A 25,704-nucleotide genomic window follows, 5' to 3' on the forward strand; every position below is an offset into this window, starting at 1 on the left:
ATTTTCATGAGGTTTTCGCAAACGACTTTGCACCGCAATCTCATGTTACATACCATGTTCAGGATGGGGTTTGTTTTTTGTTTTCCTTCTCTTTTCTTTTCTATCTTTCTTTCTTTCTTTTTTTTTGAGATGTGTAATTCTTTTATTGAGATTTTTATGGATTTTGTTGTGTTTTGTCGGAGGGTGTTTGTTTTTTTTTCTAACAATTGCTTTATTAAACGTTGAAATATTTAAGAAATATGTAATATTTGGACCAGATGTTGTGAATAATAGTAGATAATAAAAGCTATTTTATTCTGTATTTTTAAAAGCTGTTCAGTATAAATAAAAGGTGACATAGATGCAACTTTGCAACTGGATGACGGTGGTTATTTTTTTAATTGTATTTTATGTTTCAGATGCTTAAGAGTCTGTATTAAAACCTTGATTCCCAGCTCTCTTCTCAAAGCCTTATGATCCCAAAACGGCAGATGAGAGAGATATTGAGTGATTCATCCAGCCGTGAGCTCTTCTAAAGTAACCCTTTTAAGACATATATGTAGAGTATTTATATCCCATATAGTCATATATAACACACATTCTCACAAAAGCTCCTTTGGGTTGGCATGGGTTGTTGCCTCTCTGTCTACTTACTCTATTCTTTTGGGGGCTGAAGCCATTTCTTGGATCTTCACTCACGCTGATCCAAATATTGTTTTAAAGTAGCTCCTTTTCTATCGTTGTCCCGGGCGAGCCTTCTCCTCTGCATTTTTTAAAGACACTCTTTTTATGGTGCATGCACTTTATTTCATTGATGCACTTTAGCACTAAAGCCCTTCCTAAACATTTTTGAAAGAGGAGGAAAAGAGAAGGGACCGCTCTTACGATAGGAATTAAAAAGAAACTCGCTGGAAGGTAGAACTGGTGGTTCTGGGAATACCCAGAAAATGATGGCAATAACATTATTTGGGTATTTATAAAAAGGACTTTGAAAATTATAGTAATTAATGCCGCTGCCTCTGGACATGTTTGCCCCATTTGTGGAAAAGCCCTTTATCGCTTCAATGGAGCAGAGATTTCCTCCTCCTTTCCAATACCTGCGTATTTCAGTACCTTGGACAGTGAGATATGGCAAAGGCCGGACTTCAGTGTTGTGCCACATCCGACTCTCACAACTCCTAGGTTTAGGACCTCAGCTGTTGTCCCCTGGCCAGTGAAAATGTGACATCTACCGAACAAACTAACATGGAAACATAACTTCTTCCTGTGCTTGAAAACCTTTCAAGACAAATGACAACTCATCTCAATAACGGTTTTCCTTTTCCCTATTGAAAGTATATGATGGCTGAAACTTTATTAGTCACTATCTGTCTTGAGAGCCAGCATGGTATAATGGTTTGAGTCTTGGGCTATGGTTTTAGAAACCAGGCTTCAAATCCTCGCTGAGCCATGAAGCCCACTGGATCACCTTGGGCAAGTCCCACTCTCCCAGCCTCAGAGGATGGCAATGGAAACCTCCCTTTGAAGAAACTTGCCAAGAAAACCCCATGATAGGTCTGCCTTAGGGTTGCCATAAGTCAGAAATGACTTGAAGGCACACAACATCTATAAACAAATCAACCTGCCATCCATCCATCCATCCATCCAATCCAATCCAATCCATCCATCTGTTTTTCAAGTGAAGAAACTAGGCCACAATATATCCTCAGCTGGAATCTGATGTTCAGTTCTGGGTGCCTTGTTTTAAGAAGGACATAGGGAATTTGGAGCAGGTTCAGAGAAAGGGAACAAGGATGGCTAAGAGGATGGAAAACAAAACCTACAAGTGGCTGAAGGAGCTGGGCATGCCCAGCTTGGCAGAGAGAAGATGGAGGGCAACATGCTTGCAGTTCTTCAATACTTCAACAAGGGACTGAACCAACAGGGAAGGGTGCGGGTTTGTTCTCCGCTGCCCCAGAAGGTAAGACCAGGCCTAATGGTCCAAAGCATAAGAATAGATTTTGGTTGAACATTTCCAACTCTTGGAGCCAATGATTCTGTGACTCTGTCGTTTCCCTCTTTTGTTGTTCTGATGAAGGGCTCCTTATCCAGAGCACCACACGGGGGCAGCTTTGCAACGCAGATATAATCCCATCTTTCGTTCTTTTCCAGAAGCACATTGCTTGGCTCTTGAGCGCATTCTCGGTTCCTAAACATCTTCTTGGTCTGTGACTGATTTGTTTTGGTTGCAGCTATTTATTTACAAAAAACATCAAATCAGTAAAACGTCAGACACAAAACCCAAACATACAGATGGCTTCACAAAATTCTTTTTGACGCCCAAGAAATAGATGCCAGGTTGGAGCAAAGAGGGAAAGTGTGTGCGACGTAGTGGTTTAGGTGCTGGACTACAATTCCGGAGACCAAGGTTCGAATCCTGTAGGATGGAGCCATGGCAGTTAAAGTGGTCTCAAACTGCATTATTTCTACAGTGTAAATGCACCCTGATGTGACCCACATTGCTCTCCAGGCCACATCTGGTGGCAATGTATGTCGTTTTGTTTTTTGTTGCACTGCAACACCCATCATCCCTTGCCATTGCCGACAGTGCTGTTGAGGGCTAGTGGAAGTTGTAGTCCAAGAAGAACAAGGGTCCAGGAACCCCCAGATTTCTGATTTGGGGATCAAGTGACTGTTGTGCCTTGTTTCTGTGTCCTGCCTTTCGGTTTGTTTTTCTTTTATACAAAGGCGTTGCATAATTTTTCACTGCAGCTGGAATTTATTCTGTTTATGACTTTTCTACCAGGCCTTTCCCTGAAAACAAAGAGAAATGTCCATCCCAGGCCAGCCCTCAGCTTCATCAGCCGATTCGAAACAAATTAAAGCGAGATTAAAAGTAAATTAAAAGCAGATTAAGACAGTGAAAAACAGCGGAGGCCATAAAACCGTAAGCGCCACATTGCGAAGTGTGCAGTTTGGGCAATTCTTCTGCAGATCTTGCTTACAAGCAAGTTGAGTTTGGGGAAATGTTCCTGTTTTTGTATCTTTTCTTATTTGAAAGCAAATTTCTAGCCCCTTGTGAGATGGAAGAAGTCCATGGACAGGGCAATGTGTGCTGGGTTTTTTTTTTTTTTGAGGATACTGGGAGTTGCAATCCATATTGCACATCTTTTCTTGTTTCAAAGCAAGTGTCTAGCTCCTTGCCAGATGAAGCCCAAGGGTAGGAGGCACACAATGCAAAGCAATGTGGGCTGCTTCTGCGGATGCTGGGGGTTGCAATCCATCTTTCATCTTTTTCCTTGTTTCAAAGCAGGTTTCCAACTCCTTTGGAGAGGAAGAAGTCCCTCGGCAAGGCAATGTGGGTGGCTTTCCTGGATGCTGGGAGTTGCCATCCATTTCTCCTAAGTTCCTACCGCCTTGCAGCCCTTTGGGCAGGGCAATACCTGATGCTTTGGCGGATGGTGGGCATTGCAACCCTCTTTCCTTTTCCTTGTAAAGCCTTGCTCCCTCCCAGCCAGCTGCTCATGCATTGTCCTTGTGGAGCCCCCCCCCTTTGCCTGGCCCTTCTTCTCCTCCAATGAGAGCCCAGGATCCCGAGGCAGGGGCAGGAAGGAGCCCAGCCATTGGCCCAGCTTCCCTCCAAAGGCGGTGGCTCTGGTGCCCCCCCCCTTCTCTCTGTGTGTCTCTTTCTCTTTCCTTTGGATGGAACTCCGGAGGGCTCCCTTCTGCGCTGGATCCGAACCCAGGACCCTTGCGTAGCCATTGCCACCAATACTCCGAGCATCGCAAGGTAAGGCTATCCACTGCGCCCCACAAGCAAACCCTCTAGACTTTGCAAAACAAAAGGGCTAAGGATTGGGTCCCTACTTTGGGGTTTGCAAGAATCAAGGTCCCTCTTTGGGATTTGTAAGTATCAGGTCCTTATTTTGGGCTTTGAAAGATTTCTGGGAGGGGTCCTGTCTCCTAGCCTCCCTCCTCGACCCTCTTTTTTGGGGGAGGTTTTTCTCCTCCTTCAGCCTCCCTGTCAACCTGACTTGGAAAAGAAAGGCCAAGTGTGTGTCTTGGGGGGCAGACCCTTGGTGCCTTTGAATCCTGGCATCCTAAGAGCTGGAAGGGTCCCCCAGAAGCCATCCAAGCCAACCCTCTGCTCAGTGCAGGAGATCCATCTGGAGCTTCCTCAAAAGCTAGGCTTCCAGGCTCTTTCTGGTTAAATGTGGAGGTGTGGGTCCTGCAAAGAAAAAGGGTCCCTTGGGTTAGAAACCACTGAAGTGTTCATCTCCAGGAATATTTCTTGGGAGAGAAAAAAGTCCTTTCTGGAGTGGTTGAGGATGATAGAGAGTGTAGTACTCTCCAGAGAGGCCTCCTTGAACATCCTTCCCATCCTTGGACTTTTGGGATAGGTTTTGGGACTCTGGAGAGTACATGGGAGAAGAGGCTAGTGGTGAGAGTCACAGGCTTTGTGGCATTGCTGTGTGTTGCGTGCCTCTGAGTTGTGTCCGACTTCTGGCAACCCAAAGGCGAACTGATCCTCGGATTTTCTTGGCCAGATTTGTTCAGAGGAGGTTTGCCCTTGCCTTTCTCTGAGGCTGAGAGAGTGAGATGGCAATGGTAGTCATATATAGATACTGTACATAGTCTTTGGAGATATATAGTCTCTGGAGGGCCCAGCCAAGTTGGGGAAGGTTTCTGAGTGCTTTTCTTACTTGCTTTTCCTTCTGTCTCTTTGCCTCTGACTTTCAAGTTCTGCTGAAGCAAGAGAGGAAGCAGAGGCATATCTTTACACCATTTGATCATTTTTGAAGATGGTGCAATACTCTTCCCTCTTCCTTTTCTGCAAAAGCTACAGCCTCCAAAACCGTTTCTTCTGCGGTCGATGGTGATGTCTCCTCCTCTTGCCGTCCGCTTAATCTCTTGCCATAAGATCTGATCTTCATCCAGACAACATCTGGAGCCTCACATCGCTTTGTACTCTGAGCCTGCCTTGACTTAATACCATTGATTTAACTATCCAAGGCCTTTATTTATTGCCTCCTGACTCACCGGAGCAAGGCATGATGGACGAAAACACTTTAAACCCTTACATTTGTTGTCGCTTTGTGCCTCCGAGTCATTTCCAGTTTATGGCAACCCTATCGTGGGGTTTTCTGGGCAAGATTTGTTCAGAGGCCTGCCATTGAAGCTGAGAGAGTGTGACTTGGCCAAGGTCCCCCAGTGGGTTTCCATGTCCGAACAAGGATTTGAACCCTGGTCTCCAGAGTCTTTTAACGCTCAAACCACTACACCACACCAGTTAGTTAAATCAAAATTATATGGAAACAGTTCAAACTCCTCTATAAAAGTAGTTCCAAAACCAGGCATTTGTTGCATGCCTTGAAGTTGTTTCTGACTTATAGCGACTCTATAGTGGGCTTTTTGTGGCCAGATTTGTTCAGAGAGGGGTTTGCCTTTGCCAGCCTCTGAGGCTGAAAGAGTGTGACTTGCCCTGAGCAGGGATTCGAACCCTGGTCTCCATCTATCATAGTTTTCCACTGTGCAATGTTGGAAGAGTTGCAAAACTGGGTCAGGGAGAGAAGAGAATAAAGGGGGATTTGTGCACAAAAGGAGGTTTTTCTTTTAGGGTTTCAAACAGACCAATTTCAGCAAAGCCCCAAAGTTTTCAAGTTGGGACGAAGTGTCCTCAAGGCCTTTCTTATCTGAAAGAAGCCTGTTGCGTCCAAAGGCAAACAATGAGGGAGAGGGTCTTGCAAAACCAGCCCTGGGAACCTAGGAGACACTTTGGGTGAAACAGTAACTCGCTTGTCCCTGTCGCACAACAATGGAAACCTTTCAACTTTCTGGGATTTCAGATAACAAAAGTGCTGTTTGTGGCCTTGCGTCGGATCGGGGGAGAAAAAATGGAGGGAGCAAGGCACTGTTTTTCACGCTCTTGTCTTCAGGACTATCACACTGGGGCAGATTTTGACATTAAAGAGGGATTTAAGTGCATTGAAAGCATCCTGCAAATGAAGCGGAAATGGCAAGTAATTGCACAAATGATTATCACATGCAGTTTGCACAAATAAAGTGATATCAGAAATGCGTTGTCACTGGACTCCTGAAAGTAAAAAGATGCGTGTGAAGATGCCATTTGGAGCCCTGTAATGAGAAGCCCTGGTTAAATTAATGAGATCAGTTTTCTATTTTCCCATCTCCAAGGTTAGTGTAGATGTGCCCACTTTGGAACAATAGGGCTTCTTTTTGCTCAGTGGACCATGTTCGGTTTAGCATCATTAGGGCTGCCATAGATCTTCGGTCTGGGGTTGAACTATTCCTTCAAAGAAATGAATAACTATTCCTCTGTCTTTCCAGGGTTCCAGCGCTTTTGCCATACAGTAATTGGTTTCGTGGTACGATTTAACAGCCATCCCTTGTTTATTTCATGACCTTTTGCCCATCACTCAACCTTGGGGCAAAATAGGGCATTCCTTGCAAAAAACCAGAAGTGTTCCCATGAGCCTCCCCTTTGGTCCCCAAATTTCTAGCATCGCAGTAACTTAAAACTTCAGCTGAGCTTTTCAAAACGGACGGAGTGACCAAAAGGGAAAGCTAAGGCTGCAAACAGAAGGTTTCTAGGCATCCGTTTTCCCCCGTGTCTCTGCTATGCTAGAAATTTGGAGACGAAAGGAAACTTTCCTGGGGGAGGCTGAAGGATCCTTCGTGGGAATTTTAGAGTTTAACTAGTTAGATACATAACTTGCTTGTTATTGTTGTGTGTCTTCAAGTCATTTTTTTGAGTTATGGTGACCCTATGGAGTTTTCTGCTTGCCAAGAAAACCCCACGATAGATTTGCCTTAGGGTCACCATAATGACCATTCGTGCAATGACCAGTCGCACAATTCTTGCCATTTTTGCTTTATTTGTGAGATGCTTTCAAAGAGCTTTAATCTCTCTTCAATGCTAGCATCAGCCCCAGTGTGATAAACTTCTTAAACAACATGCTGCGCTGGCATCCGTAAATTGCTAGTCTTTGTTTTTGTGGCTGCGACTGTTTATATGTCTACCTGTCTAAATAATACACCTCTGTTTTCTACAAAATCTGTGCTTTCTATTTTCAGCGGTTGTTTTTCCAAGTCGCTTCTCAGGTGGCAGTAAATGAGAGAGATGTGGCTAGACAGCATCGGTCGCATCAGTCTGCAACATGCTGCCATCTCTGCCTTATGATACAGCTTTATCGTCAAGTTGGTAGTTAATGACAATAAAGAGCGCCTCCTCTTTTCCACACTGCAGAAGTAAAGCAGTTTGATGCCGCTTTAACTGCCATGCCTCCATCCTGTGGAATCCTGGGATGTGTAGTTCGGTGCGGTATTGAGCCTGGTACTGTCAGAGAGGTTTGGTGCCTCACAAAACTACAAATCTTCTGTAGGACAGAGTCATTGCAGTCGTAGTGGTGTAGTGGTTTGAGTGTTGGACTAGGACTCTGGAGACCAGGGTTTGAATCCCAGCTTAGTCCTGAAACGCACTGGGTGACCTTGCAGAAGTGTCACTCTCTCAGCCTCAGAGGATGGCAATGCAAAACTCCCTCTGAACAAACCTTGCCAAGAAAACCCTATGATAGATTCACCTTAGGGTTGCTGTAAGTCGGAGATGACTTGAAGGCACACAACAATGACAACAGCACCATATAAGCAATAGGAACCTGAATGGCCGGATCCAAAAGCAGCCATAACCAAAACACATCTTGCTTTCATTTCATATAATCACTTTCAGGGGACCACTGACGCCTCCCTTCCCCCTAAAGACCCCCATAATCCAAACTAAAAATATCTTTAAACCATTTTCCTGATCCCGAGAAACCCATCTGTTCTGCAAAACTAGCAGCTGCTACCCAGATGAAAACAGCCACGCATGGTCGGCCTAATCAAGACCTGCCCTCCAGGGCGCATGGGACCCATGCGCTGAGCAATCCTAGGCCAGCAGGAGGGCAAAAAACTAGGACTGTCTATTGACAAATAGCACACATGCTTCACAGAATCCTTTCGTGGTGGCTGCCTTTTAGCGATTTGTCTATAAAATGGGACCTTGGAGGAAGAGGCTTCCTCTTATTTTGATGTCTGAGAGTGTTCACATTGCACACAGTTGCAGCCATTTGTACTTGGGGTGCACCTACTCAGTGGAAATAATGCAGTTTGGCACCACTTTAATTGCCATGGCTTCATCCTACAGAGTTGTGGGGTTTGTAGTTTTGTTGGGCACCAGCACCTTTGGCAGAGAAGGTTTGGCACCTGGATCACCGCAATACGAAATGCGTCTGGGGAATTGCGTGAGGGTCATGGTTTGTCCACCTGTGTGGGAGACAAAAGGAAAAGCCTGGACTATTGTCAAGGAGGCAAAAGGGCTCTCTTTGCTTCAGCAGCCTTGCAAGCGTTCCAGCTGTCCTTGGAATGCATTCATTTTCAGGCTTCATTGTTCCTCTTTGGTTTAGCATCCACCTAAAAGCCTCCCCTTTTGGAGCTGCTCCATTTGCAGCTGTAGATCTCTCTATCAGCTCAATCCTAGAAGGTCAAAGCGGACATGAAAGTGCATGGTTCGACCCTGCAATTAGCATGGCTAACCTGTTTCCCCTCTCGAAACAGTGGGATGCCCTCAGAAATGTCTGCTTTGGTTGGCAAACTGAGCTCCCGCTTACTTTCTGACTACAAATCTCAAAGCAAAACTCACTAAAAGAAAGATACGGATGTGGCAACAATCACATGTTATGACAAAGAGACATTTGGGAGGGGGGTTTACCCTCAACAGAGGAGCACCATAGTCTGTCTTCTTCATCCTCATCCCCATCATCTTCCATCTTCCTTTCTCTCTCCCTCTATTCATTTCTTTATCCCTTGTTCCTCTGCAACCAAGTCTGCTCCCATTAAGGAGATGGATGGCCCTGTCTCTCAGCCAACAGGGGAGCTGATGATGAATGGAAGGAAGGAAAGGAATTTGGCAAGGAGAAATAGAACGATCCCTGATAAGAAAGATGGAACACACTGAAGCCGAGGAGGGGAACCCAGCAGGAAGGGGAAAAGACATATTCTTGTGATCATCTGGGAGGGGAAAAGAGTTGTAGGTTTGCCACCTGATGTTGTGCTACAAAAGGGTGGTGTCCTATCCGTGGGTGGCTGTGTTGACCATGTGGCAAAATACAATAACATACAAAATCCTCCAAACAGAGGTACCTTTATTGGGCCAAACCAAATGCACAGAATACATGTCGCAAGCTTTCGAAGCTTCACTGGCGCCTTGACCAGGCAAAGATGCTAGTCCTAAGCCTGCATGTTGTCAAGACGTGGTCTTTAAACAGAGATTGAATGGGCATCTTTTGTGCTTTGGTTATGTATTGCATAGCAGGGGGTTGGACTAGGTGGCCCTTGTGGTCCCTCTTCCAGCTTTTTCATTCTCTGAGTTGCTGTTCATGTTGGCTGCTGGGAGTGGGGCAGGCATCTTGTCTTTCGCTTCAGGCCCCAGACTCTCTTGTTTGGCCCTGACATCTCCAAAGGCTCAGACAGGAGGAAACGCGTTCTTCAGTGGCTGTGAAATTTGCATTGCAGGGGCGGTTATGAAACCGAGAAGAGGAAGGGGAAAAAGGATCAGGAAGCATGGAACTTGGGCAGCCATTCTGTTGGTGGCTTGTGATATTCTTAGTGTTTCTGTTCTGCTTTTCTCCCCATCCCCACCCTCCTTTCGGAGAACAATGCAAGGCGGATGTGTTGCTGCCTTTACACTTCTGCGTTTCCTGCTGTGCGTCTTTCAAAATAACAGCTGTCTGTCTGGGGGACACCTGTGGTGTTGCTAAAGCCAAACCAGCCTCCGACTGCAGGAGAGATGGAGCTTGTACTGCATCTGGAGAAGTGGGTTTATGTTCACCCAAGATGGCCTGCTGAGTTTTCATGTCTCCAGGTCACCAAATCAGTAGCTCTAACCATTCTGCAACATTGTCTTTCTCACTGCCTTTTCTTTCTTTAAATGCAGTCCTCATGTCCCAATGAATGACTTTTCACAAGAATGGACTACATCGGAGATGCCTCCTTGGTCCCATGCGGCCAAGACAAATACATCTCCAAGTAAGTAAACTAGAGTGTGGCCTAGATTATATTGTTGGCATAGGTTCACTACGGTATGCATTAACTCTGGTGCTGCAGAATTGGGACAGAAGTCCAATCTTGTCATGCCTCCCTTGAGAGTTCAGCTGGTGGAGATGGAGCAGATGTTGGATCCCTGGAGGACGGCTGTGCCAAGCTCTTGGGCTGCATCTGCTGGTAACCCATTCTCAGTGTGCACCTTTCTGAATCCCTTTCCACTTGAACCCTTTCAGAACTGAACTGCTGTTACACTTGAAGACATACAACCTGTACTATGAAGGCCAAAACTTGCAGCTGCGACATCGAGAGGTAAGAGGGAAACTCCCCAGAGTCAGATGGGAGAGAGGATGAGATGCAAGACCCGGATGCTGTGTATTGCATGGCCAACTGCATATTGTCTAGGGCCCAGGTCTATGTCCTTAAGGCTTTCTGGGCATTACAGGTCCTTCGTAAAATTATAAAAATAGTGGGAGTGGCCAGAAGAAATGTCTGCGTTTTTTAAATTCGGGAAAAGGAAAACTGCTACTTCTGGAAATTTCTTCAGAGCGCAGCTCAGGACCCTGGACTTGACCTTGTTGCTGTGATTGTGTGCCTTCAAGTTGTTTCCGACTTATAGTGACCCAAAGGTGATCATGTCACAGTTTGTTTCTGGGGCTGAGAGGGACTAATAACAACAACAACAACCAGGATTCACATCCTCACTTAACCATGGAAACTCACCTTAGGCAAGTTATACTCTCTCAGGAAAAGGTAATGGCAAACCTCCTTGGAATAAATCAAAGGCCCAATGACAGCTTTGCCTTAGGGATGCCAGAAGTCAGAAACGACTTGAATGCACACAACAACAATCTGCTGGAACGATACTCTTGTGCAAAGACCATGGAGGTCTTTGTACAGCATCCTTGCAGCTGGGCAGTTTTGGGGGCCATTCAGCAGAATGTCTTTCCTTCTCTCCCTGCAGGAAGAAGGGGAGTTCATTGTGGAAGGCTTGCTCAACATCTCCTGGGGTTTACGCCGGCCGATCCGACTGCAGATGCAGGATGACAACCAGCGCATCCGCCCCCCGCCTTCCTCTTCCTCCTGGCATTCGGGCTGCAACCTGGGAGCGCATGGGTTGGTAGAAACATGACTGCTCTTTACTTCTCATAGCTCATACTCTCTGAGAGGCACACTGTGTAGGCTGCTGGATTCCATGTCTGTTTACCTGCTCTGTATTTCAGTCTGAACTTTTCCAAGGCCCTGGAGCAGAGATAGTCTGAAGGGGAAAAGGCTAAGCAAAAGTGAGGAGAAGGAGTGGATGTGAGGATGAGGACTGAATGAACAGAAAGGGGAAAAAAATGAGAGAGGAAAAGAGTGTCTTCCTAAATGTTTTAAGAATTAGAATTAAGGTTGGTTCTGGAGGTCGGTGCTGGATTTGAGTCCTGCCTTTACAACTTGAATGGCAATTGTTTTTTGTGGGTTTTTTGAGCTCTGTGGCCATGTTCTAGAAGAGTTTATTCCTGATGTTTCACCTGTATCTGTGGCTGGCATCTTCAGAAAATGGCTATCCTTGGCCCAGAAAGGAAAGAGCAGAGGGTTTGAGCATTGGACTATGACTTTGGAGTCCCGGGTTCAATTTCCCACTTACAAATTTGTAAGCAAATTACATTCTCTCAGCCTCAGAGGAAGGCAAAAGCGAATCCTTTCTGAACAAATCTTGCCAAAGGAACTCCATGATAGGATCACCATAAACAGGAAAAGACTTGAAGGCTCACAACATCAATCAAAGTCAAGTAAAACTTACTGAATTGGCTGGCATTCCTAGTAATAATCCCTTCCATCAGACCACACTTTGGGAGACATGGAGAAAACCTGATTCTTGAGTTGCAAGCCCTGACTTTGTGTTTTGTCTCTTTTGATGCTTAGGTCAGTCCTAAAGCCCACAACCTTACCAGACATTCAGGTCACAGATGCCGAACCCTCCTCGGATGGTGATGGAACCGATGGTGGAACCGGTAAGGATGGAGAGATGTTGGCAACGGGGTACAAAACAGAGGGCAAAAGGAGTTGGCACTCAATTCGCTGGAGCTGGAAGAGGAGTGGGGTGGATTCTTGCCCTTCCCAGTTGGGTCAGGAAAATGCAAGAAGCTGCATCCTCTCCTAACTTGTCTGTTTTTCCTTATGAAGACCTTTTGCCATCTTGGCTACTCTCTGATGTTGCTTGGCTGCAAATGTGTCCTGGCTTTTACCTGTGAAATGTTGGTGGCTATGCATTTGCATTATGTAACTGGTGAAGCTAGTGTGCAGTAGTGGTTTGAATGTTGGACTACATCTCCGGAGACCACGGTTCGAATCCCTGCTCAGCCACAGAAACCCTTGGGCAAGTCGCGCTCTCTCAGCCTCAGAAGGAGGCAAAAGCAAACCACTCCTGAACAAATCTCGCCCAAAAAATAAACTCACGATAGGGTCGCCTTAGGGTCGCCGTACATTGGAAATGACTTGAAGGCACACCACAACAACAACTCATGGAGAAGAACTCAGTGTATATACTCCCTTCCGTACTGGAGGCCATATATTTCAGCATCCCAATTGCTGGGATGTGCAAAAAGGGGCTGTTTCCCTGGCTGTTAGGCTTCTCAAAGGCATCTGTTATGGGGTTAACTGTGGGAAACAGGATGTTGCATTGGGGCTTTCAGTCCGATCCAGCAGGGCTCCTCTTAGGAGTTCATTTTGCACGTGACCAGCCTGAAAAACAAAACACATGTCCACTGCATCGTGTGAGTTTTGATTCTTCTTTCTTTTCACCCTTGGCAACACCAGCCCTCTTCTCTTTCCAAAAGCCACAAGAGGAGTCATTGTTAAGCAGAGTTGCCATGGAGAAATCAACATTTCCATAATGGGCTTACTCTCCCTCCCTGCGTCCCTCCGAGAAACATCAGCTTTCCTGTGGAAGAAGAGAGGAGAGATTTTGCCCTTTGAAGGCCTTCTCATCTGAAAGTGAATAGAAATCTGTCGGACCATTCTAGATCCAAGCTGTCCTATCTGTGCATGCGCTGAGAGATTCACCCATGCGTGCAATGAGACATTCAAAGCAAGTGAGGCAATGAGTTTCTTTCTCTGTGGTGCAGACGTTTGAGGTGCATAGGACTCTTCTCTTGCAGGCTGAGCAAAAAGCATCCAGGTGTATAGAAACATGCAACGCCATTGTGAGCACTCCATCACAGTTCCTATTTGTCCCTTTTCTGTTGAAGTCAATGTTATAAATGGGATTATTCTCCCAGGAACTTGAATTTGGGCAAAATAAGAGTAAGGGGGGATTGCTATGGGTACAATTACTGAAATTCCAAGTTCTTGCTCTGTGTGTGTGTCACAAACCACCCCTTTCCATCTCTTTGCTGACACAGGTGTCCATTTCTTTTGCCAAGAATATTCAATAGCTATATGATTCTTGCTGTGCCAGGTTGCAGGCCCCAATAAGCCTGGTGAATGTCTATTTGGATATTTAAAATAACCAGCGACTTTGGGTATCTTGCATCTCTTTATGCATCCAGGTTCTTTAAACACAGCTTTCTCCCCTCCTCCAAAACTCCTTTCCAGATGACCAAGACCTCAAAGCCCAGCAAGAAGATGCTCCTCAGCTGATGCGCACAAGGAGTGACGTCGGAGTGCGTCGCAGAGGAAACCTCCGTACCCCCAGCGAACAGCGGCGAATCAAGCGCCACCGCTTCTCCATCAATGGCCATTTCTACAACCACAAAGTGAGCCTTCCCTTTTACCCTCCTCTCCATCGATTCTCTATCAATGGCCATTTCTACAATAATGTTGTGCATGAAACAAAGTTGGTGTACACTGAACCATCAGAAAGCAAAAGTGTCACTCTTCAGCCATCCATGTGGACAAGATTTTGGAATATTTTGGATTTTGGGATTCCAGATAAGGGAGACTCAACCTGTCTATGAAATGAATATTAATTGTTGATCAATCTTCAAAAGTCTATATTTCTTTGCAGCCTTGTCACTGGATCATCGGCTACATTTTCACTTTCTTTCCCCAGTTTTAGTCCCTACAAACATAGTCATGGCTTATTGAGCTTGCTTTCCAAATGTGTGGCTAATACAACTCTCTGCAGCTCACGAATCCTCCTGTCTCCTTTTTCTTTCTCCCTCCCCAGTCCCTACAATCATTCCATATTCTGATAAGTTTGTCTGCTTTCCCCCAGACATCGGTTTTCACGCCGGCTTATGGCTCCATCACCAACGTCCGGATCAACAGCACCATGACCACCCCCCAAGTGCTGAAGCTCTTGCTCAACAAGTTCAAGGCAGGTTTGGCGTTCATTCTTAATTGTTTGTTTTGGGCAACACTCTAAAGTCTTTTTTCCCCTTCTTCCAAAGTGCACCTTTCCATGTGTAGCAGTCTGGAAGTTCTGGACAGATGGGCAAGGAGTGATAGTTAGCAATTGTTGTTCTTGTTATCTGCTACAGTGCTGCCCAGTTACTATGCTATGCACAGGTTGAAATGTGAGCATTGTTGCCTTAGGGAGAGTGTTAGGGATAGATAGGTATGTTTCCATCGTAAAATGCCTGGGAAATTGTTCCTTTCATAGTTAGGATGGAGTGATTCTTCTTCTCCCCAAAGTGTTGGCACCTTCTAGAGCAAGAAAGGAAGGGTGTTAAGAGAGATCTGGTCAACAATCTTGTGTAGCACCCTAAAGGCACCCGATCCCATTTGATCTCGGAAGCTAAGCAGGGTCCAACCTGGTTAGCCATCCAGTGGGGCACCATTGAGGAATTCCAGATGCTGGAGGCTATATTTCAGGGGAAGCAATGGGCAAAACCACCTCTACAGATCCCTTGTCTATGAAAAACATGAAATTCATGGGGTTGCCATAAGTCAACAGGTGACTTAAAGGCGCACACGCACACACGCATGTGTGTGTGTATAAACACAAGGTACTAGATCCCTTCTGATTTTGGAAGTTAAGCAGGGTCAGCCCTGTTTAGTACTTGGGTGGGAGACCAACAATGAATATCAGGCGCTGTAAGGCTACATTTCAGAAGAAGGAACTGGCAAAACCCCCTCAGAGGGCTCCTTGTGTGTATACACACACACACACACACACGTGTGTGTGTGTGTGTGTGTGTGTGTGTGTGTGTGTGTGCGCACGTGCCTTTAAGTCACCTGTTGACTTATGGCAACCCCATGAATGTCATATTTTCTTAGACAAGGGATCTATAGAGGTGGTTTTGCCCATTTCTTCCCCTGTAATAAGAATACCCTACAAAATGCACGGCATTGCCATAAGTTGATTGGCGACTTGAAGGCACCTACTCATACACACACACACACACACACACACACACATGTGTGGGCAAAAGTGCATGGAAATGATCTCTGCTCTCTTTTTCTTTTCTTTCATATTTTCAGATTGAAAACTCAGCAGAAGAATTTGCGTTGTACATTGTTCACACCAGCGGAGGTGAGTGAGTAGGCTGCTAGTAGTGGTCTGGCTTGAGTAGAACAATGGTTTATTGAGCTGAGAACCTACAAGTTCGTGGTTCACATCAGATCTGGGCTACCAATTCACAGTATGTGTGTTTGGGGAGTCAGGTTGTTTCCATATCCTCCACTTCTCTTTCTGCCATCTAACTAGACCCACTTCTGGAGGACCACACTTGGGTCACCCCAATGGGGAGCTTTCCCGAATGATCTAGATTTATTTGCTGTTGCTCCAAATATTGGTGACACTGTCCCTTGCGGATGAAGGTGCAGAATGCATCGAAGGGACCCCTGATTCTTGTCTTCTTCTGCTCCTCATCCTTCTCCTTGTATGCAGAAAAACAGAAACTGAAGGCCACCGATTACCCGTTGATCGCGCGGATTCTGCAGGGACCGTGCGAACAGGTTTGCAAGGTTTTCCTGATGGAGAAGGACCAGGTGGAGGAAATCACGTATGATGTGAGTCATTGGACTACTAAAGTTTGCAGGAGAGGTCTACCAAGGTGCCTTGGCACCTGCCATTTTTAATTCCTTCCAGCCATAGGGCATCATGGGAGGGGTGGGATACTGCTTCTGGTTGGGGTCCTGCCATTGCAAGGAGATGAGCCATTTTGATTTCTTGGATGAGTCACATAGGTGCATTACAAACACACCTATAGTATGTATCCAGTATGTACTAGGGTTAGGAAGGGGTGTCACTTCCTGACGCCCCTAACTCTAGTACGGACTGGGTCTGTACAAAATGGTGGTGCCCATCACACGGGGGCCACCATTTTGACGTTGTGGACACATAATGTCCAGACGTCGTGCGGCGGAAGTGACACCGTGAGTGCATGACTAGTGCCTCGTGGCGCCACTTCCGGGCCGCAGAAAGAAACGCCATTTTGGTGCTTCTTTCTTGCTATACCTGGGAACCGCATGGTTTGGCCACTGCGGTTCCTGGACGCAGCAACCGGCAGCAGTGCAAGACCGCCCGTTTTGGGTGGTCTGTAATGCGCCATACTCTCAGGCCCAGAAAACACTGTGATAAATTTGCTTTAGGGTCACCAAAAACCAGAAACCACTGGAAAGCATACTACAACAAAGGATAAGCCTCCATTTCCTTTCCTGCCACACCAGACCAGAACCTCATTTCCAGTTTTCTGATTTTGGCCATTTGAGGCCCATTGGTTTTAGCATTTATTCCATTGTTATTCCTTGACTCCTGACATTTGAGGCTTCTCCTCTTTTGGTTTTGGTCATCCTGCTCCCCCTTGACTTATGGGTCAAGCCTCAGGGTGCATCTACACTGTAATAATAATAATAATAATTATTATTATTATTATTATTTATTTATTTATTTATTTATTTTTATCCCGCCTCTCCAACAAGATTGAAGCAGCTTACAATCACAATAAAACTCCTGCAATATAAATAAATCCCACTATTCCCTGCTTCCTTACATATAAAACCTAACAATACCAACATAACAATAATAACATGTAAGTTAAATCATTAAAACACTTAATTAAAATGATCTGCAATGGGATCGTTGGGACCATAGCAATAATGCAGCTTGACACACCACTTGTAAGTGCTCTTCATTCTATGAAATCCTGGGAGTTGGAGTTTCATAAGGTCTTTAGCTCTTTGTGCCAAAGAGTGCTGGTGCTTCACCAAACTACAAATCCCAGGACTCTGTACAATGGAATCAAAGTAGGTTCTGTGGCCCTTGATCTCTCCAGTCTTCCCAGTTCACCTTTTCTGGGCTTCTCCCAGAAGTCAGTTTACTACCTTGCTCGCTTTTTATATGAAAGGCAGAAGTGGGTTTTGGCTTGGTTATGGATCTGTGGGTCTCCCTCCCATTCTGGGACAGTTTTGTCCAATTGGGCACCCGCACAAGACAAAACATTGACTGCCAGATGTGCTGCACTTGTGTTGCACAGAGAGGTGAGATATAATTATTATTGTTATTATTATTATTGTCCACACCAATTGTTCTTGGCTGAAAACAGCATGGGGAAGCTATTTTCAGGAGTTGTGCAAGTCTTGCAGGAACGTCAATTCCTCTTTTGCTTGTGTCCCACATTCCCAGGTCGCACAATATATCAAATTTGAAATGCCAGTCCTGAAAAGCTTCATCCAGAAACTCAAAGAAGAAGAAGACCGCGAAGTGAAGAAATTACGGCGCAAGTAAGTTCATCTTTTTCTGGGTGTCAAGAACAGGGTTTTATAGTCCTCCAGAAACAAAGGCTTCAGGTACTCAAAGGCGAGTTACAAACCGCCATAAAGTACGCGCTCCGCGCGTACTAGGGTTAGGAAGGGCCATATTAGGGTTAGGAAGGTTCTTACCTTCCTGACAGCCCTTCCTCCCAGTACGCGCGGAGCGCATACTTTTTTGCGGTGCCCATCCACATGGGCACCGCCATGTTGACATATTGGACGCTGTGCGTCCAGACGTGTCGCGGCGGAAGTGACGTCGCGAGGACGCACTCCACCCCTCACGGCGCCACTTCCGTGTTCCAAAAAGGAGCGGCATTTCGCCACTCCTTTTTTGCTGCGCAGGGAAGCCTCGCAGTCTGGCAGCTGGGGCTTCCCTACGCAGCGAATGGCGGCGGCGGGGAAACGGCCCCTTGAGGGCCGTTTGTAACCCGCCAAAGCTTACCATTTCATGAGTATTGCAAAACGTGAATAGCTGTCTGTCTGTCTATCCATCCATCCATCCATCCAATTATCTTGAGATAGATAGATAGATAGATAGATAGATAGATAGATGTTAAATATTGTGTGTGTGTGTGTATTGTACACCACTTTGAAATCTTTGGATCTTTGTCAGTTATAGGTATTCATACATTTATTTTATTTTATTTTTATCCCGCCTTTCTCCCAAAAAGGGACCCAAGGCAGCTCACAGTATAAAAACACATTAAAACAACAGTTTTAAAAACAATTAAAATTGCCTAATTAAAACAATAAAAAAGTTAAAACCAATAAACGTTTTCCTTGCAGGTATTCGCGCCTTCGCGCCATGATTGAGCAGCGGCTGGGCGAGATCTGCAAAGGCCCAGCCGCCATCTAAAGCGCTTGCTTTCCAGAAAGGGACGGAGCCTGGAGAAGAGAGATACTCCTTGTTGAATCTCTGTTTACACGAAGAATGCAAAGCTTGTTCTTCCTCCTTGGAACTAAACTTGAACCCAGAACCGGCCTGGAGCCCACTGCCTTCCTTTCCTCCCTGGTTACTGAAGGTGAACTCAATGCAACTCCTGCCTATAGGAGAAGTATACCTCTAAGCCTCAGACAGACGTCCGTCTTGGGTCCTCCTGGCTGGCTGCTCTAAAAGATACACTTTTAGATTAATCCATCAATTTTTACATTCTTACTGCTTTATTAAAATAGGTGACTGTGGGCAAGTCACACTCTCTCAGCCTCAGGGGAAGGCAATGGCAAACCTCCTCCGAACACATCTTTCCACAAAAACCCCATGATAGGTTTGCCTTAGACTTGGAGTCAGAAATGGCTTGAAGCAGCCAGAGTTGTCTTGAATTATGACTTTATTCTTTGGGCGGTAGCACACAAGAGGAGTTGTTTGCAACAAAGATGGTCTTTCGAACCCGCTGCCTGACTTAGCAATAACAAATGTGGATCTAGGAGGGAAGTATTAAGCTCCTGACCTGTCTTGCTGGCATAGCTTTGCCCTGGCACTCTCTGCCCACCTAACCAACCTTTTCCCCTACCCATTCCAGCAGCTGCATCCAGTTGCTTTTTCGGGAGGTCTAGTGCATCCCTCGACTTGGGCTTAGCCCTCTTGTCTACCTCTTCTTGCCGCTTTGACCCTTCCTTCCTCTTCCTCTTGTTTTTCCAAGCGACGCTGACTCATGACATTTTGCTGCCTGAGGCTTATGCTCACCATTGCATTATATCCAAAGCCAATCAACTTACAGTCAGCCCTCTGTATCCACAAATTCCTTATCCACGAATTCAAGCATCCACATCTTGAAAATATATATATATATTTAAATTCTGAGCACATTTATGGACTGGGGCCTCATTCCCACTTACAGATAAATCGGTTTCTAAATCCAAATTGATTTGAAATCGGAGCATGGTTCCCACTACATTTGCCCCAGTTGCAATATCTGGCATGGAATCAAATCAAAATAACCCACTTATGGTTCCCATTCACAATTAATTGATTCAAAATGATTCGGTTCCAGCCAGCCGAAGGGGAAATTTGAATCGATTCCAATGTGGTTCTGGTTCCTACTTGCGCAAATGCGATTTATCGAAAGAGAAGTGGAAAAACCCAGCGTCAAAAAGATGTGGGTTAAATGGGTCTAGAGCATGTCCTTACTTTTGGAATCGCTTCAGTGATTCAGATTAAGTGGGAACACAGCTTTGAACCGAATCACGAACCTGTTTCAAAGGTAGTGGGAATGAGGCTTGGGAAGCATCCCACCAACAAAAGTGGGTTTTGGTTCCTGCTGCACAATTGCGACATAGTTTTACCTTTCTCTTCTAGCTAAACCCCTTCTTTGGATGTCTTCACATCTAAATTGCACTAGATTAATTATAGCTATATTTTGCGTGTTGTTGGGTCTTTTTAAAAAGTGAATCCGATCTCCGACTTTTTCCCTCTCCTGTTTCGTATTGCTCTGTATGCCAAAAATCACATGTCCAGGAAAGCAACAGCAATAATTTATACAAGTGGTGTTATTGTGTGGATGTTTTTTGGAAAGGTGTGAAAAGCAGAGCCCCGCTGTGTGTCTTTCGAGGGAAGCGTTTGTGGGCCAAATAGCACAAACTGACTTGCAATGGCGACTCTTGTCTCTACAGTTTTGGTTGCATTCCTCCTCGAGTTTGTAGCTCTTCTTCACAATTTCCTTCTACATGTCTTTATTTAATACAATTCTGTAACAGCTCAGTATATAATATGAAGCACATGCAACTAGATTATTTTGTTTTAATTAAAAGCACTTTGTGGATAGAAATGCAACTGCGATCCTCGAGTCTTAATTGCTAGAAGGGATGAGATAAGGATATATGTAAGTGTAGAATTTGGCGCAAGTCCTGAAATGTTGCAAGGTTTGGGGTTAAATAAACAGGCACTAAATCGTTTTATTGAAGGTGAACTATGAGATCTGTCTTAGAATTAATTTGGAAGCCAAGAATTATGACTAATATTGTTAAGTCAGGAGCTAATAATAATAATTGGCATATAGGCGTCAGGAGCTAATATTTAATATTGCAACTCCTTACTTTTATTGGTAAGCAGAACTCTACAAAGTTTCGCTTGAAAATAATGGTAATGAAAGGAATAACGAAAATTTTTGGCCATTTGGATATTGTAAAATACAGACAGAATGGCTGTCAATCAGTTGTCACTTATGTGTGTATGATAATGTTACGTTTTATAATGACTCACGTCCACAAGGTCACCATAAATCAATGGCCTTTGAGGTCTCCTCCAACTTTATGATTTTATAAGTTGAATTCGATTAACATCACAAAGACGATCAGCAAATTGAGATGACTTATGTCATAAAATCCCCAAAAATAACTTTGTATGCTTGTGTGTTTTTTGCCCCCAATGGTGGCTGGGACATCAATGGAGGCAAACAATAACATGGTGTGGCCCTCCAAGTCATGGAGCATGTGCACCCCTGGCTTCATGTGCACCTTGTGTTGCAACACACAGTGATCTGCTAGTCTTTTGGTCAATCCCTGGGCCTGTTGCATGTCCAGGAGGAATGGAGATGGACTTTCTGAAAGCCATTCAGAGCCTATTGACTCCGGTGGGCTGCGTTTTGGCCTCGTGGTGTTTCCCGTTCTGAGTCCAATGGTCCAGCAGAGAAACAATGTGCTGCCTGCTCCAGTTATCTGAGTCAGGTGATGGGGCTTTTCATGCTTTTGTTCTCCGCTGGAGAGGGACTTCTCTTTGTCGTTCTCTGCCCTTCTGTCCTCGGACATCGCCTGCCGGGGGATGATGATGGTCCGCAGCCTCCCTTAGGCAGTTTCCACCTGAGGATCCCCTTCTGTTGGTGGTTGCTCCGAAGAGGAGGTAAGTGAGGTTGACTTCTTTGACTACTAGGGGTTGCAGAGCAGGGTTTTTCTAGCTTTGCTTGGCAGCTTTGTTGGGATGCTTTGCTTGCAAACAGCTTTCCGAACGAGCTTTTTTTCTGGGAACAGTATTACCTTTTACCTTAATAATCAGAGTGGTGTAGTGGTTTGAGCATCGGACTATGACTCTGGAGAGCAGGGTTCGAATCTCCGCTTGGCTATCATAGAACCATAGAGTTGGCAGACTATGATTCTGGAGAGCAGGGTTCAAAAATCTGCTTGGCTATCATAGAATTGGAAGAGACCCCAAGAGCCATCCAGTCTAACCCCTCTTCCATGCAGGAACTCACAGTCATAGCACCCTTGACAGATGACCATCCAGCCTCTGTTTAAAGATCTCCAAAGAAGGAGACTATGAAACCTACTGGGTGACCCTGGGCAAGTCACACTCTCTCAGCATCAGAATATGGCAATGGCAAACCCCCTCTGAACAAATCTTGCCAAGAAGACCCCAGGATAGGTTCGCCATCAGTTGGAAATGACTCGAGGTTTTAAGGTTGCATGAGTTGAAAATGACTCAAAGCCCCACAACAACAAGATAGCCATCAATGCAAAGAAATAGTAGAGAATAACAAAAGAAGAAGAAAAGGAAGAGCAATAAGATAAAGGAAATAAAAGGGAAGTTCAACCCCAAAATTGGAAGGTTATGTGACAGAACCAGAAACATACTGCAAGACCAAGAAGCAATTTAAAAATGCTGGATGCAATATAAGAAAAGTTCCTCTCCAAACCCAGGTGTATTCCAACGGTTAACAGGGGGTTTTTGTACCTGCATCCCTGCTTTTTTAATTTAGATAATGTACTGTGAAATTGCTAAATATTATTCCATGGATCTTAAGGATCACTTAAGAGAGTGATCTTAAAACTGCTGGAGAGTGCCAGGTTGGTGCAGTGTTTTGAGCTTTGGACTTTGGGAGACCAAGGTTCGAATTCCTCACATTCTCTTATCCTCAGAGAATGACCTTAGCAAACATCCCCCTCCGAACGCAGCTTGCCAAGAAAACCCAGTCTTTTCAGCAATAATGTGGAGTACAGATTCCACCGAAACGTTAGGAAGAACCTCCTGATGGTAAGAGCTGTTCCAGAGCGGAGGACACTGAGCCTTGGGGCATGGAGGAGTCTCCGTTTTGGGGGTTTTCAAACAGATGTTGGATGGTCCTTGGGAGGGTCCCTTCCCAGGTCTGTGATTCTATGACCCTAGTGGTTACAGGGGTCCAAAAGACCAGGGTTTGAATCCCCGCTCAGCCATGGAAACCCACTGGGTGGCCTTGAGCAAGTCAGTGTTAATGTTAAACCTCTTCTGATGAAATCTTGCCAAGAAAACCCTGCGATAAGGTCACTTTGAGTTGCCTCAAAGGCAACTAATAGCAACAACAAATGTATGACATGACTGAGCATCTCTGATCTCCTTCCATGTTGCACTCTTTCTCCATCCCACTTTTCTTCCTCCGGGTTTTTGTGGCTGCAAAATGTGTGTGTGTATCATTGTTTTGCTTTTCTGGGACTCAAATGTTTCCATGAAGTGGTTATGTCAGCAGCACAGAGTATGTGTGTTTGTCCCCCATGAGTGCGTATGCATGGGTGTGCGCATGTGCATGTGTGCACAAGGGGCGATAACTCAGCAGTTCCTGAGGCTTTTGTTCAGCTCTGGTTCCCAGAAAGTTCTGCCTTGTCATGAGAGCCCCTGATGTGCTTTTGTCTGGGCCTTTCTGCTCACAAAGAGCTGCCTTGGAGAGCTGCCAACTGGCAGCAAAGCCTCCATTCTCCCTGAAAATCCAGTTCTTAAGCTATTAACCATCAAAGTCCAGATTCTATTAAGGCAGAGTCAGGCAAAGTGCAGTCTGTAGGCCATGGCTGGTCCCAAAATGCAACCCCTGAAGCCTTGCAAGCCGTCTAAAGTCCCCAGACCCACTTTTTTAATGTTCGGATTTTCAAGCATTTTCTGGTCTGAAAACTAGCCCAAAGCATCTAAAACCAGGCTTAAATGCAGTACTTTACATTCCTGGCCCCAAACCCTCCCCCCCCCCCCCCCAAAAAAATCCCTGGGGTAAATGGCCGCCAGAAGTAACATGACTTTTCTTCTGGCACACTGGAGTTGATCACACAAAGCAGATTGGGAGCTTATCCCACGGTTATGAATGCATTTGGAAGGGGCCACACTGGGCATGGGCACAGATGGCTTAAAGCAGGACTGGCATTTGGGGGAGCTTGTTTTGGGACCAGGCCTGTCTGGTGGGATAGGGATAATCCTTCCCTTGCCTCACCTGCCATTTGGGCTATGGAAAGTTTTGGAGGGTTCCAGAGTTTCCAGTCTGCTCAATCCCCATCTCTCATCCCCATCTTTCTCTCATCCCCATCCTTCTCTTCCAGGATCATCACCATGAGGAAGACCTGGGTCACCTGGACCTGGATCTTCATGCTCCTGGTGGCCCTTTTCAGTGAAGCCGCCTTTGGCCGCAGAGGCGGAGGTCGAGGGGGCGGCAGCAGCAAAGGACGAGGGTCCGGGACTTCTTCTTCATCAGCTTCCCGTGGTGGTTTCCATGCCCTGCCAAGGAAGAGCACCAGCAGTGGCCAAAGCCAACCGGGCGGCTCCGGCAGCAGCAGCGGTCGCGGGGCAAAGATGGCAGGGGCAGCTGCAGTTGGGGCTGCGGTGGGCTATGGCCTCAGCTCCCTTGGCAGACCCCGCTATTCCCGGGGAGGAGGGTATGGCTCCTCGTCGGCCAGCAAACCAGTGGCCCAGCCTGGCTTCCAGAACCCCAACTGGTCCGACCCCATGATGGAAAGCGAGGTCTACAGCCAAGCGTCCAAGGAGCCCTGTGGGGTGACCCTCCTCACCTTCTCCCCTGTGATCTGTGGGGTCACCTACCTGCTTGCCCAGGGCTGAGTCTGATGAAAGACTCAAGATGAAGGAGAAGACGGCAGAGAGGAGTCGCCGATCGTTCTTTGCTTTGCTTTTGCTGTGAAGGCTGATGCTTGCCAGGGATGATGGGAAACTCCATTGAGAGGGACCCACCAAAAGCCACGACCTTTCCAAGGAGTTTATCACACAAAGGAGATTGGGAGTTTATCCCATGAATATCCTGGGAAAATTCACACGAAACGATTTCGCACAGTGTCACACAAAACCCACCATTAAAGTGGTCACAATTAACGCGTATCTTTCTACTTTCAGGATTTCAGTGACAATGCATTTCCAATATCACTTTATTTGCGCAATTGCATGTGATAATCATTCACACAATTCCTCACCATTTTTGCTTTATTTGCAGGATGCTTTGAATGCACTTTAATCTCTCTTTAATGCCAAAATCTGTAAGGGAGCCAGATGGGGTTTCTCAAGATCAGGAAGCGCATGGCTTGAAAATGGGTGTGCAAATCTCGGTGTATTTCATGTTTGCATGAAGCACTTAAAAAAAAGTTTTATACCCATTGAGTGAAATTATGAAATCTGCAAAGTTTTTGGACACATTTGGAGACTTAGGTTTACAAGAACAGATACAATTGGAATTATTTATGAAATGCATAAACTGCCTTTGGGGATAAATCCTCCCTGAGGACCACTAAGAAACTGGGCGAGACGCTGGCCTTTTGGAAGCTGATTTGCAATATTTGCTCTCTTGCAAGGTAGAGGAGGAAGCTTCATAAGTATTGGTATTCCTTTAATACTTTTTGTTTGCTGTTTTAAAGGCTGGAAATGATTGAGCAACGAAGCAATAATGAAAAAGGCTCCTTCTGCTTCTGCATCTGCAATAAATATGTAAGGAAGCAAGCTTTCTCTTGATTGACTCTTGGCCTCTTCTCTTGCTCCTCTTTTCAAAAGTGGTAATAGCTCAGTAATCAGTCAGTCCAATCAATCAATCATTGCCTTTCTCCCAATATGGAACAAGGTGGATCACAATATAAGTTTGTTTGTTTTAAAATCTACAGGTGTCAGGGAAACCGTGCAGCCCTCTCGATGATTTTGGATTGCATCTTCCAACATTCCCCATTTATGGCTATGACAGGTAGGGCTGATGGGAGTTGCAGTCCAATAACACTAGCTGGAAGGATGCTTGATTCCCATCCCTGATC

General features: G+C 45.6%; 2 protein-coding genes across 2 annotated transcripts; both read left to right on the top strand.

Moving 5' to 3' along the window:
• Positions 1-3,617: 3,617 nt before the first annotated feature.
• Positions 3,618-20,509, top strand: RASSF2 (Ras association domain family member 2). Its single transcript, XM_042475835.1, has 11 exons — positions 3,618-3,748; positions 9,950-10,041; positions 10,293-10,368; positions 11,021-11,172; positions 11,965-12,053; positions 13,636-13,796; positions 14,258-14,359; positions 15,466-15,517; positions 15,875-15,996; positions 17,612-17,709; positions 18,526-20,509. The coding sequence occupies exons 2-11, from the start codon at positions 9,983-9,985 to the stop codon at positions 18,593-18,595; spliced, it is 981 nt and encodes a 326-aa protein (XP_042331769.1). The 5' UTR covers positions 3,618-3,748; positions 9,950-9,982; the 3' UTR covers positions 18,596-20,509.
• A 1,543-nt stretch (positions 20,510-22,052) lies between these two features.
• On the top strand, positions 22,053-25,689 carry LOC121934905 (keratin, type I cytoskeletal 9-like). Its single transcript, XM_042475836.1, has 2 exons — positions 22,053-22,702; positions 24,004-25,689. The coding sequence occupies exon 2, from the start codon at positions 24,014-24,016 to the stop codon at positions 24,515-24,517; it is 504 nt and encodes a 167-aa protein (XP_042331770.1). The 5' UTR covers positions 22,053-22,702; positions 24,004-24,013; the 3' UTR covers positions 24,518-25,689.
• The last annotated feature ends 15 nt before the right edge of the window (positions 25,690-25,704 follow it).

This window comes from Sceloporus undulatus, chromosome 6, assembly GCF_019175285.1.
Source record: "Sceloporus undulatus isolate JIND9_A2432 ecotype Alabama chromosome 6, SceUnd_v1.1, whole genome shotgun sequence".
Classification (NCBI taxonomy): domain Eukaryota; kingdom Metazoa; phylum Chordata; class Lepidosauria; order Squamata; family Phrynosomatidae; genus Sceloporus; species Sceloporus undulatus.